Raw genomic sequence first — 13,221 nt, 5'->3', positions numbered from 1 at the left:
GCCTCTGTGAGAGCTGGGTTCTCACAACACCAACCTGATTTGAGCAGAGCTGGGTTTTAGATGTGATATTACTCTCTTTGCCCAGGCAGACACAATGGATTAAAAAGCTGCAGGTATAGCCTAAATGGAGCACTCTCAAATGAAGCGCACCCCCCACCAAACACACACACGCCCAAACACTGCCCTCCTTTTGTAAATCTGTTCAAAACAGCTTTCATTGCCCTGTCTTAACTTAGGATAAGAAATCAGCTGAAAGATTGAAATGTAAGGGCCTTTAAAATTTCATCTTCACAGAGATGTTTCTTTTTAAAGTGTTCTAAAGAAAAATGTCAATCATAATCAACTTTGTTTTCATTTGTCATTACTGAAAAAAATGTATTGAGGTCACTACTATTTTGTTTCTCTGCATTGAACGGCGCTCTGGAATACTTAAATCTGATTGGTCAGTTGACGCACTGATAGGTCAAATATTGTTGTTCTCAAAATTAGATGTTCCACTGTTGGCCTTAGCAACTGGTGAAGATTGATAATAATAATGCATACATTTATATTTTCAACTAAATATTAAATCATAAATATGTTGCAGTGCTCGTCTTCCTAGCTAACATAAATATTTTCTAAAAATGTTTTTCCAACTTTCCCATTACATTATGAAATGTTCTCTGAATTTCCAAACGTCCAGTTTTTTCTTGGTTATGGGATTTTATTATTTTGCAGACATTATGGTAATGTTACTTCTGAATTTTCTCTAAATCATCTAGACTAACTAAAATGATCTCCAACTAAAATGATTCAGAAAAAAAAGTTCCATGAACAAGTATAAGTAGTGTTTTTGATCTAAAGTTTTAAGAAAGAATGTGGTCCTGTTTGGTATCGCAGTTTGACTTGTGCTTATTTGTATTGAACAAATGCATTATTTATTTACTATTTAAATTAATAAAAATTAAGAGTGCTGTAGGCACCATTGTGTTTAGGCCTAGGTCTTTGAAAACCCCTAATATATACAGTGCACTTAAATGTTTCAAATTAATATGGATTTTACTATTTCGCAATTATATAAATATTTATTAAAGATTTTTAATTTCGTCTGAGGAGCTCCATGAGAAAAGGCGCAAAGGCATATAGAAGATATATTTTAAAATATTTTCGTTTCTTTTAAAGCTTGTACCAGGACAAAGACACGCTCTGGTCCATCCCTGCTCTCTTTTTATCGGAATTACAGTAACACCCAAACATTTCACTTTTAAACACGTAGGATTTGTCAGTGGCACCGAGAAAAAACAGGCAGGGCCTACTTTAGAATCATAATGAATGTTATTACATATAAAAGTAAGAAATGATCCTCACTATCAGCCAGCGTAGCTTATAAATTAACGCAGTAGGCTACAAAAGACGTGGCTGTTTGACCAATCAAATGAAAGGGGCATTTCAACGCAGTCCACAGGCGATTTCTCCATGGAACCCCAAGTTTCAGTATTCGGAAAAACCTTTTTTTTTCGTTTGCCAGATTGAATGGAATAATTGAATAATCGGATGATATACGGACCGATCTGCCTATGGCACATATAGCTGAAATCAGGCGGCTGTCGTTTCCACTGTTTCCCCGTGAGAACTTTTACGTTAAGTGCGCAATGCACTTTGGAAACGACTTATTTTTCAATTGATTTACGTCAATAGCCCGGTGGGCCTTGAACATTAAAAATAGCTCACGCACAGGAAAGATGTGGTTTAGGTTGTCCAAATGCGTTCCTCATAGTTGTTTGTTCCCAAGCAACAGAGGCGCATCGCGCGTGCGTCATTTCCTCCCGAGCGCCCGTGTCGGTGTCTCACTACGGACTCAGTAGTAGCGACAAGAAATCCGAGCGAGCCACACTGACCACACGGGCTCCTCTTCTGAGCGCAGCTGGCAAACTCCAAACGGTCGTGCTGTGTTTTTTGTTTCTTTCTCGGTGCAGGACGCGTCTCACCACTCGTTTCTCCTCGCACAATGTGTTACCAAAAGGATTAAAGTCACTATTACGGACGTCAAATCCTCGCGGGACTTAATTCGGGTTTGTTGTTTGCCTTTGGAACGGTGTATTTTTCCCCTACTATATATAGCATTCAAAGTGATTATTAAACAAATTTCACTAATAATCAAAAGTTTCGTAAACTTTATTACACTAGTTATTCTAACATTTTGCTGTATTAGTGTTGCTATTTTGAGCGAAAGTAGACTTAACTCAGCACTGCTGTTCTCAGCACAAGTTTAACGCACGAATCGCGGAGCTTTTCTGTTTTTAGCAAGAGACAGTGACCGTGCTCAGTTCCTAATGCCTGATGTGAAATCCCCCTGTGGTTTTGAGGTGTCCGAGAATGAGCACGGATCTGGAGCGCGCGTCTCTCAAGTCGGGCGTGAACTCCCTGGGCTCCGGTGGCCGCGCGCTCTCCGTTAACGTCAAGAAGTTGCACAACGCGCTCAACGTGCTGCTCAACGACTTCGAAAGGGAGCAGTTCATCCATTGTCTCAACGTTTACCACGCCAAGCGCAATGTCTTTGATCTCGTGCAGACTCTTAAAGTCATTCTCAACACATCCAACAAGCGCCAACTATTACCCATGCTGCGACTGGTTATACCCCGCTCGGACCAGCTGCTGTTCGACCAGTACACATCGGAAGGGCTTTATCTAAAAACGGATCTTCTGGCAGCAAGTGTCAATCATGAGTGCTCAGAAGACATCAGCAGCACGAACGCGCATGCAGGAGCATCCTGGGTGCACTTTCTCCACGAGTCCGAGCAGGCCGGTCCCAGTCACGGATCCGTGCGCGCGGCTCCTGTTTTCAGCACCACGGCTGAGGGGACAGCGCCAGAGCTGATGCAGGAAGCGCCTAATGAAATCCGCCAAGTTACGCTGAAAAGGAGCAAGAGCCACGAAGGCCTGGGATTCAGCATACGGGGTGGATCAGAGCATGGAGTTGGCATCTATGTGTCTTTGGTGGAGCCGGGATCATCCGCTGAGAGAGAGGGGCTCAAAGTTGGAGACCAGATCATGAAAGTCAATAACATGGTGTTTGACCGAGTCACTCATGGAGAGGCAGTCAAGGTGATGTGTTAGTGTCTCTGTGTTAGTGTGTGTGTGTGTGTGTGTGTGTGTGTGTGTGTGTGTGTGTGTGAGAGAGAGAGAGAGAGAGAGTGCATGTTTTTTTGGCAGTGTTCTAAACATTTCATATATCTTAGAAGAAATCTTTTGTGGATCTGTTGTGGATACTTCTAGAAAACCTATAGAAACTTTATAAAAATGGCCAGTTTTCTGACAGGTCACTGCAAAAACTCTAAGACTGTGAATGAGTCTTTCAGTAAACCAAGAGAGGTGTTGATGCACTTGCACTTGAGATTGTTGGTCTTTCACAGGTTCTGACTGTTCTGTTAATCGTGAAGAAACTTTCTCAATGTAAACCAGATGGGACATTTCACAGCACATTTCATTTGCAGTTATGGTAGAATTTATTATCAAAGGCCCTCAAGTATGAAATATCAGATATGAATGAACCATAGCACTTACATGGTTTATTTTCTATAAAGATTAAATAAAATGATCAATAAGAGCAGGTGCGCAAATAATGTATGATGTTGTAATAAATACAGTATCTACAAATGTACTTCCTTGGGTGCACATACTTCTGGTTGGGAATCACTGCTCTAGAGGGATCTGTCAGTGTGGCAGTGTGAGGAACCCCAGTTGGTCTTTTCATTTTTATATTGTTGACTTTCCTTTTTTGTACCAAACAGCTTTCCTTTTTTGCTTCCCCCTCCCTCCTCTCATCCTGTAAAGTCCTTTACCAGTGTCACAGCCCTGCAGAAAATCTTTGGCCAGAGTCCCAGTCAGAGTTACTGGCTTTAGCAGGGCTAAAATCAATCTTTTTTTATTTAGTTATTTATTTATTTTTTGCCCACTTGATTACACATTACTGTGCACTAACTTTTGGCCTCAACTCAAACCTGGCCACTGGCAGTGTGACTAAACCATCTCCCTCGCTCACTTTTCTTCACATGGGCCTAATCCTGGCCTTTTTAAAAAAACACACACACACACAAAAAAAAAAACACATTTGCTCTCATCTGCATGTGTGTCCAAAGGTAATTTCGGGTAATTGGATAATTGACTCAAAACACCTCATTGGAGCTGGGGCTGGTCTCAGGCAGAGAAGAGAATGGGAAGTACTGGTGTTTGATCAGCCATAATGTCCAGTTAGACACATGCTGAAATTCGCCTGTGGTGGAATCTATTATCATCTCTAATTTCAGTTATAGATTTGAGAGTTAAATCATTGGTTACATAACAATTGAAGCTTGTACAGTTTGCGGAAGAAGAGCAATGACAGGCAGCCACCTCACTCTTACTTTCCTCTCGTTTTTGATCGCTCACTCTCTCTTATTTGTGTGGGCAGGCTCATTCTGTGTTTGTTTTATTTTTTTTCAAGCATTCACATTAGACTGCTGAGGGAAGTGCAGCATTCTTTTGTACCGTCCATTCCTTTATTGTACTGCCCTTCTTACTCATGTCACAGTCTCGTTTGCCTGTTAGAATTGAATCCACAAACTAAAAAAAGCACAGAGAAAATAACAATGTAAGTCAAATCATTGCATGGAAGCTCAGTCCTGTATCAGCTACACTTGGCTTGGCACTATTTAGACAGTTTTTGCTTTCTGTCAGTCACACCAGCAGTATCGAGTATAGCTGTCTAATTACATTAATATTGTAGTTTGTATAATGGAAGTTCAGGGCCTGACGCCTGTTTGTGGAGGTTTATTAAGTGAGTCAGTCTTTCTTGGTTGCAGGTTCCATATGGAGGGATTAAAAGTGATTGAACATGTTTACTCAAAGTGCCAGCCTGTAAGCATTTCTAAATAAAGATGGGTGTGTTGAGAATTGGCCATCTCGCATTGCCTGTGAAGTTACTATAAGGCAGAGGTGTGAACTGAGCTTATTTGACAATATCAGGGTTGTTAACACAATATTTTATATGGAAGATGACATGGCCTTTAGCTTTAAGGCAAGTTTGTCCATGTTGCAGCTTATTCTGGACAAGAATAACTCACTGGATTGACAAACAAAATGACCAACCAGGATTGTCACATTTATACAAAATCATTGTTAACACAATAATACACTATCATGGAAGCTTTAAGGCCTGCACAATTTCATGTAAATAAGTTTTCGGGGAAAAAAAGTGATTTCAAAATATTTTTGTTTTTAAGCTCCAGGTTGCACTTAAAAATAATAAGAGTAATAATAATATTTTAATTTTAATAATAATAAAATTTTAAACTAAGAAATATTATTGTTGTAGTAATCCACTGTAAAATGAAAATAGTATAAGAAAATAATAATAATAATAATAATAATAATAATAATAATAATAATAATATATTTTTTTTTAATTTACAGTACCACTGCAAAATTATAATACTAATATTTATGGTCTCCACAGGGAGTATTTAAGTCTTTTAGGTTTATAAGTTTTCCTCATTAGAAAGGAAGATGGTTGGCACATGTTGCATTCCCAAATGCACGTTATAAGCGAATGAAACTTGAGTAGATGCAGAGATGTAGTTTTTGTGGAGCACCATTTACATCATGAACTGCTCGCATGTAAATGAACACAGTGCTGCACTTCACTATGAAACACAAAGCATATATATTTATTTTATTTGTCACAGCCTTTGCGATATGATAATCATACTAAGCATCTGTCTACAATATAAATAATTGGTTGTTTTAGTTGCAATTATGTCTTTGTGGTCAAAATATCCATCCATTCAAATGTAATAAGTAGCTACTGATTATTTTATGAACATAACTCTGGAAACAAAGCAAAATATATAGATAGTTGCACTTGAGGCTATTTTGTTTACTTGCCTAAGCTTTGAAACTTCCTAGATGCCAAAAACCTTGTTAACATGGTCGAATTCAGTTACTAGTAGTTCCTCTTCTCACTGTGACCAGTGACTTGTTCTTTATGTGCTATTTGTTTTAGCCTGACAAGACTAATTTCTACATAGTAAATGTTGATCCTTTTGAATGAATCCTGGCTGTTATAGCTGAATTCCAGCAGTTCGTCCAGTGTCATTGTTCCACGTTAATTGCCGTAGTTTCTGTTTGCGTGCTGAGCTAATAGGTATGTTCAGAGCCACCCCTGTTGGGATTCCTGCTCTCGTTTATTAATTGGATCCATTCTGCTTCCCATTAGGACCTGAACAATTCATAAAAGCGGTGAATTAATCATCAACTCTAACAGCTGACAACTTTGCCACATTCTTCATTAATAAAATTACAAACCTCAGTGCACAGTTTGCCACACCACAATTTTTTAGTTTTCATCTTTCTCTCCAGTCTCTGAGGCAGAAGTCTCTAAACTCATCCTTTCCAATTATCCTATTACAGTACTTGTCCGCTTGATCCTATTCCATCTCATCTCTTTCAAGTCATTTCTCCTGCCGTTGTACCTGCACTCACTCACATCATTAACACATCCCTTCACACTGGTGTTTTTCAGTTGTTCTCAGTTGTTGAAGCCCTAAGACTGGCAAGAGCAGCTTCCAAATCTTCTATACATATCTTGCTGGATCTGTCCGCTGCTTTTGATATGGTGAACCACCAGATTCTCCTGTCAGCCCTATTGGAAAATTGCATCTCAGGAACCGAACGTCAGTGGATTGAGTCTTACCTCTCAGATAGGTCCTTGAAAGTAACTTGGAGAGATGAGGTGTCCAAGTTGCAACATCTTTGCTACTGGGGTGCCTCAGGGCTCAGTTCTTGGACCACTTCTCTTCTCTGTCTGCATGGCATCACTAGGTTCTGTCATTCAGAAACATGGCTATTCATATCACTGATATGCTGATAACACTCAACTCTGGCTCTCATTCCATCCTGATGATCACATCTCAGCATGTCTAACAGACATTTATGATGGACCATCACCTTCAACTCAACCTGGCTAAGACAGAACTGCTTGTGGTTTCAACAAACCCATCACTTTATCAAAATTTCACCATCCAGTAAGGCTCATCAACCATAACTCCTTCAAAAATAGCTAGAAACCTTGGAGTTGTGATTGATGATAAGCTGGATTTCTCAGACCACATTGCTTAAACTGCCTGGTCCTGCAGATTTGCTTTATACAACATTTGGAAGATCAGGCCCTTTCTTTCAGACAATGCAACACAACTCCTTGTTCAAGCTTTTTTTCTGTCCAGGCTGGACTATTGCAATGCTCTCTTGGCAGATCTTCCAGCCACTTCTATCAAACCTCTAAAATTAATCCAAAATGCCACTGCAAAATTAATCTTTAATGTGCAGAAAAGAATGCACGTCACACCTCTGTTCATCAGTTTGCAGTGGCTACCAGTAATAAATACTGTAAAATAAAATTCAAGGCATTAATATTTGCCTACAAATTTACTACCACTCGCTCTGCACCCCTTTACTTAAATTCATTACTTTACTCTGCAAGTGAACGGTGCATTATTGTGCCATCTCAAAGAGGCACAAAATCACTTTCACAGACTTTTAAATTAAATGCTCCCTCCTGGTGGAATGACCTGCCCAACTCAAATATGAGCAGCTGAGTCCTTAGCCATCTTCAAGAAACGACTTAAAACACATCTGTTCCACCTTTATTTGACCCTCTAACTCTAGCACTTTCTATTCTATTTTAATTCTACTTTATCTATTTATCTTCTTTTTTATATATATAAAAAACTCTAGCTTTCTATTTTTTTTCTATTCTATCTTTTTGTTTTTGTTTGTGTGTGTGTGTGTGTGTATATATATATGATTTTAACTTTTTTTATATACTCCAAAATTTTTGTATGTGTTTTTTCGAATGAATTTTTTTATGACGGACAAAAATTTCGTAGGCAGTGTTAATGTGATTGACATAACGTGAGGTCATATTTATTTTACATGAGGTCGTGTTTATTTTTTAAGCACTCAGTGTGCAATGACCTTTAGACTTGGCATCACAGCCTAACAAAAAAGTCACTCAAATCCTGCTTCAGTCATCTGAACCTTAATAACTAAAGCTTGATCATTGGTTTTAAAGTAATCTGCTGAATAACAGGGGATTTGACAAAGAAGTACAGCAGGCAAAGTCACATCGTCTGCTCTCTCTGTCGGAGTCTCACCCCTATTGACCTGCCAGTCTAAAGTAATTATTCTCAATGACAAATTGTGACAGCAATGTAAATGATGGCGACACAGCGGCTTGTACTCCTCTGTATTTCAAGTCTTATCTTGATGCCCTATATTTATCTCTTTATTATTTTTTTCAGTAAAATTAGCAATAAGCACTGAGACCTCCCTTCATGTGAGCAGCTAACATTCAACATCCCCCAATCCAACTTCCAGCACACAGTAGATCAACCCCAAACACAGTGCACTCCGTATCTGATGGCTCTGGAACAAACAGAGCTCAACGGCACTGTTTTTTTTTTACCACCATGATGAACGTTGACCATTTTATAAGGTACAGAGGCAAAGTCAGAGATAATGCTGTGGGGAGAGTTTATGGTTATGTAAGTGTCAGAATAATGAAAAGCTGATTTGTTTTACAACAACTGAGGATCATCAAAGACAGAATGGGTCAGTGAAAGATAAGATGGTTCAATTCATCAAAGCAAAAGAGATGTTTTTTTTTTATTATTATTATATTTTTTTATCATAGCTTGGAGCAAGAGAGGGAGAGTGAGCGATACTGAGAGTGGAGGGGCAGAGGTTGCTGGCAATGGAGTTTTACACAGTCCATCTGCCGCACTGTCATGGAGATTTTAAAAGTCCAAATGGATGCTGGAGGAACCAATAAATGTAGAGTCAATTAGAGACCTCTTTTCCCCTCAGTTTTAGCTGAGAGGCTTCTAGAAAGAGAGTATAGAGTAGACCCACCATGATGTTGCTAAGTGCTTTTCCTTCTTGACAAAAACTCGCAATGGACCTACTGCAAGTATGAATAAATAACCTCTTTCTAATGCAAGAACAATGAAGCTTGACACTGTTGTTATTCTATATTATTCACCAACACAAGCTTGTTTTATGATTCCACTGGAGAATAGGAAAGTCAATGACGCTTGGTTGGAAGCAACTGTAAAAAATGCAACTTGCAAAACATTCTTCTAACAGATGTTAAAAAATGGTTTGAACAAAATTATTTTAGGAGGAATCAAGTTTTAGTTCAAAATCTGTCCAAATGTTGTCCCAGTTTTCCAATTTGAGTCATCCTAACATTCAATTTTATATGAACAGTGTTTTGCAAGTTCCCATCGTGCACTGCTGCTTGACATAATTATGTGGTAACTATTATTTAAAAAAATGATTATTGCCTGACTGGCTTAATTGATTCTACTGCTGCTGCTGTTGTTGCCGTTAATTAGTTGTTACATGCTTCATAGTTCATATTTTTACTCAGTCAACATTTGTTGATCTCACTGTGTTTGAGATTTGTGTGTAAAAATATATGAAAGTGAATAGTGAAAGTCGTGACATTTGCCAAGTATGGTAACCCATACTCAGATTTGGTGCTCTGCATTTAACCCATCCAAGTGCACACACACAGCAGTGAGAAGTGAACACACAGCTGCCCCTGTCTCATTGCAATTCTGGGATTTAATATATTTACCTATCAGGGTAATGTGTTTTTCTCTAGTTTTAATAGGCAAATAATACCCATGTTATGTAGTGGGATTTTAAAATCAATCACGATGAAAGGACAAGGTTTGTAGCTTCTTACATTGCTAAGCAATCTTGATTTGTCCTTTATTTGACAAGTTTTTTTTTTTCAAATTCTTTATATGAACAAAAGTTTTCAGTAGCTGAATTAGTGTTAACTGTAGTGGGTTGCCTTATTTTATTTTTTTTAGTTAGGTCAGTTTAGGTGTTTTAGCTTTATTTAAGTTAGGTCAACTTTTTGTTTGTGTGTTGAGATCACAGTGAGTCTGAGTCTGCACTAGTGGAATTTAACTTGTTCTTTATAGTTACCTTCTTGTAGAACATGAATGTTTGTATATCTTGTGGCCATAGATTTCCTGTGCACACACCTCTGGCCTTCCTGCTGAGTTTAACTAGTTGATCATTGTTCTTTCTTTCTTTCTTTCTTTCTTTCTTTCTTTCTTTCTTTCTTTCTTTCTATCTTTCTTTCTTTATTTCTTGCTTGCTTGTGTGCAGTGTCTCTTCTTTTGCCTCCTGTTATCCCTGGAGAATGACTGCATTCATTTAGAATACAAATTCCACCATTCATTTTAAACCTCATGCTTCATTATTCTGTCATGCAATTTTAAAATGTGTTTTGGCTAGTCATTGGCATTGGCAGATAGAAATGCATATTATTTCTTAACAGATGATGAGAAATGATTATGTCTTGTCAATGATTGTGACTTTTTTTTTAGACCATAAATTGGCAGGATTTTTTGAGCTGATTTATACTGTAGAAAATTGTAAGATAATTTTGGTATTGTTTAATCATTTTAGTCACTACATAATACCCATATTACCATTTCTGTTATGGTAGTGGAAAATAGTAATAATGCAATAGGAGGACGTGTGTCCAAAAATTTGTCTGGTTGTGTAAATGTTGTTTATTTCATTGATGTTTTGCAAAGTTGTGTAATTAAAACTGTGGGTGTTTTAGAATGGCTGAGTTGTTGTGAAGTGAGAGGCATTAATCATCTTTAGCCTCACTGATAATATGTTTCGCTCTTTGTTAAAGCTCTATCTATCTACCAGAACAATTTTAAATTCTGTGAAATGAAGCACTGTAACCAGCTACTGTTCAACCTGTCGTGACACTTGCAGCCTGTTTAAATTTATTTCTCTTTATATTTGCTTCACTTTGATCTCCCTCTATTCAAGCCCCAAAACAGCAATTACCACAGTGAGGACAGCTGTTTTGTACTGATGAGTTGGAAAAGTTGTCTACTATTGTTGCTGCCTGCTGGACTTGACAGATATTAGATCAATCACACTGCATGCCGACGTCCAATTCAAGGTATCAGAATGTCTGACTGCTGACCTTGTAATTTACATATACTTCATCTTTACTAAGTGCCTGGCTGTGCATGTGCTGCATTTACTGCACTGAATCATGTGAGTGAATCAACAGTGAAGCTCAACGATTTTTGTGAGATGACAGTTTGTTTGTGAGGATGCACAGTAGTCCTGTTTTTTTATTGAGATTGAAATGAGTTTAAGGCATGAAGCTATCAGAGAGAGCAAGAGCCATTGCAAATGGTGGACAAAGGTAATTCTCCATGCATATTGAAGGTGACAGCAAATTTATCTCTCCTTTTATTTACCTTATTTTAGAGCAACCCAGTCAGTTCCATGTTCCTGTGAAAAACCCACTTTTAAACCCATTTTTAACCCAGTACTTCACACAGCATAAAAAGCTCCCAGGCGCCTACCTGAATGAATATCACTTTCTCTGTATTGAATGTTTGGTTCAAAATTTTTAATACTAAACTGTTGTTGCAGAGCTGTGTAGTCGTGTGTTATAGGCAATGTGAATGTACAGTACATGAAGTGAGAGCCAGAGAGTTTGTATGTATTAGGCAGTGATTAGGTAGTTTAACAGTGGATTAGAAGTGCTTAAGTAGATTTTACTTTAGTTAAACAATCATTTAACTATTTTGTAAGTAGCCTTATTGTTGCCAATGGAATGTGTAAAAGACTCTGAGAGCATGGATTTAAAGACTCCTATTTTTTTCCTTCCTGTGCTAACCAAGGATGTCTTTCAATAACCTGCAGAGAGAGAGCTATCCATGAGCATTTCCATTCGTCTCAGTGGTAGTTTTTTTTTTTTTTTTTTTTTTTAAAAATTATTAAAAAAAGAACATTCGACATTGAAGACAAGAAAAATTTCTTCAAAAAAAACACATCATACATCAATGATTTCTGAAGGATCATGTGACACTAAAGACTGGGGTAATGGCTGCTGAAAATTCAGCTTTGCCATCACAGAAAAAAATTGACACCGGAAAATATTATATTTAATATTATTAAATATATATATATATATATATATATATATATATATATATATATATATATATATATATATATATATATATATATATATATATATATATTATACATATTATATATATTATTTTTTTTCTTAACCTTTCTTTCTTTTTTAAGTTTTTGTCATGCTTATTAGCTTTTAGAGGGTACATATGGCAGTGCATATCTAGAAAGCAATCATTCACTGTCAAAATGGATTTGTGACCGTATTTACAGTACACTTCATTGCCAAGTTTAGAGTGCGGGCTATGCTGAAAAATATTAGTCCTGAAGAAAAGCGGTGGAGAGCAATTAGCTTTTCTTCTAGGCCAACTACTATTTGTTTCTGTTATTCTTCTTTTTTTAGAGGCCATACCATTTTTCTCCAGTCCTGTTGTGTGACCATGTACTGAACACATCAAAATTTATACTGACTGTAATAGGTGCTGTTGGTATTTTAATGGAGTGTGCGTCTTTTATTTGCTTGTCTTCACACTGCGTTGCCACAGTTTATGGAACAATAAACAAGCAAATGGAAATATTGGCATTGTAGTTGACTCAAATATGCTCTGTTTTCCTCGCATCTCTTCTTTTAAAGAATGATTAGAGTTGGGGTAATGATAGACAACTGAGGCGAGCGTAGTGATGAATCCAAGTGCAGATTTATTAAGCAAAGTGTGATCCAAAATACAAACAAATGAAGACTTGACTTGACTTGACTTGAAACAAACTTGAAACAAACTTAACCTGACAAGACATAAACTGACTTGGCATGAACGGACTTGACCATGAACAGAAACACAACTCACCAACAGCAAGTTACAACATCAAAACATGACAAGAGACAATGGGCCCTATTTTAACGATCTAAGCGCATGGTCTAAAGCACATGGCGCAGTTTAACGATAGGGAAATGGTCGGCTTTTGTTTTTTGGGGCGTAACGTGCAATAAACCAATCAGAGTCTCATCTCCCATCCCCTTTAAAAGCCAGTTGCGCTCACACCATGGCGGGTTCGCTATTTACAGGTCGGAATGTAATTTTTCATTTTTAAAAATGTTTGTGTGCTGCTTCACGTCCCTGTATGTGTAATAAGCAAAGTGTACGCACGTTGTGCACCCACCTATGGGCGCATATTACTAATGCGCTCTTTAAATAACAAAGAAAAAATATTGCACCAGACTTTAGA

The 13,221-nt window shown here is 37.7% G+C and overlaps 1 protein-coding gene across 3 annotated transcripts in view; it reads left to right on the top strand.

The window, feature by feature from the left end:
* The first annotated feature begins 1,259 nt into the window (after positions 1-1,259).
* Positions 1,260-13,221, top strand: part of LOC109053327 (whirlin-like) — a 55,751-nt gene continuing 43,789 nt past the window's right edge. Inside the window, exons 1-2 of one of the 3 annotated variants that reach the window (XM_042755545.1) lie at positions 1,265-2,051; positions 2,284-3,084. In XM_042755545.1, coding sequence (XP_042611479.1) covers positions 2,356-3,084 — 729 coding nt within the window. In that variant the 5' untranslated portion in view covers positions 1,265-2,051; positions 2,284-2,355. Of the gene's footprint in view, positions 3,085-13,221 lie in introns of all 3 variants that reach the window. The other 2 variants (XM_042755551.1, XM_042755540.1) reach the window with 2 other exon arrangements.

The sequence above is a fragment of the Cyprinus carpio genome, chromosome A5 (genome assembly GCF_018340385.1).
Source record: "Cyprinus carpio isolate SPL01 chromosome A5, ASM1834038v1, whole genome shotgun sequence".
Taxonomy (NCBI): Eukaryota; Metazoa; Chordata; class Actinopteri; order Cypriniformes; family Cyprinidae; genus Cyprinus; species Cyprinus carpio.
The sequence above is the reverse complement of the archived record's forward strand: the minus strand, read 5'-3'. Positions and strand labels throughout refer to the sequence as shown.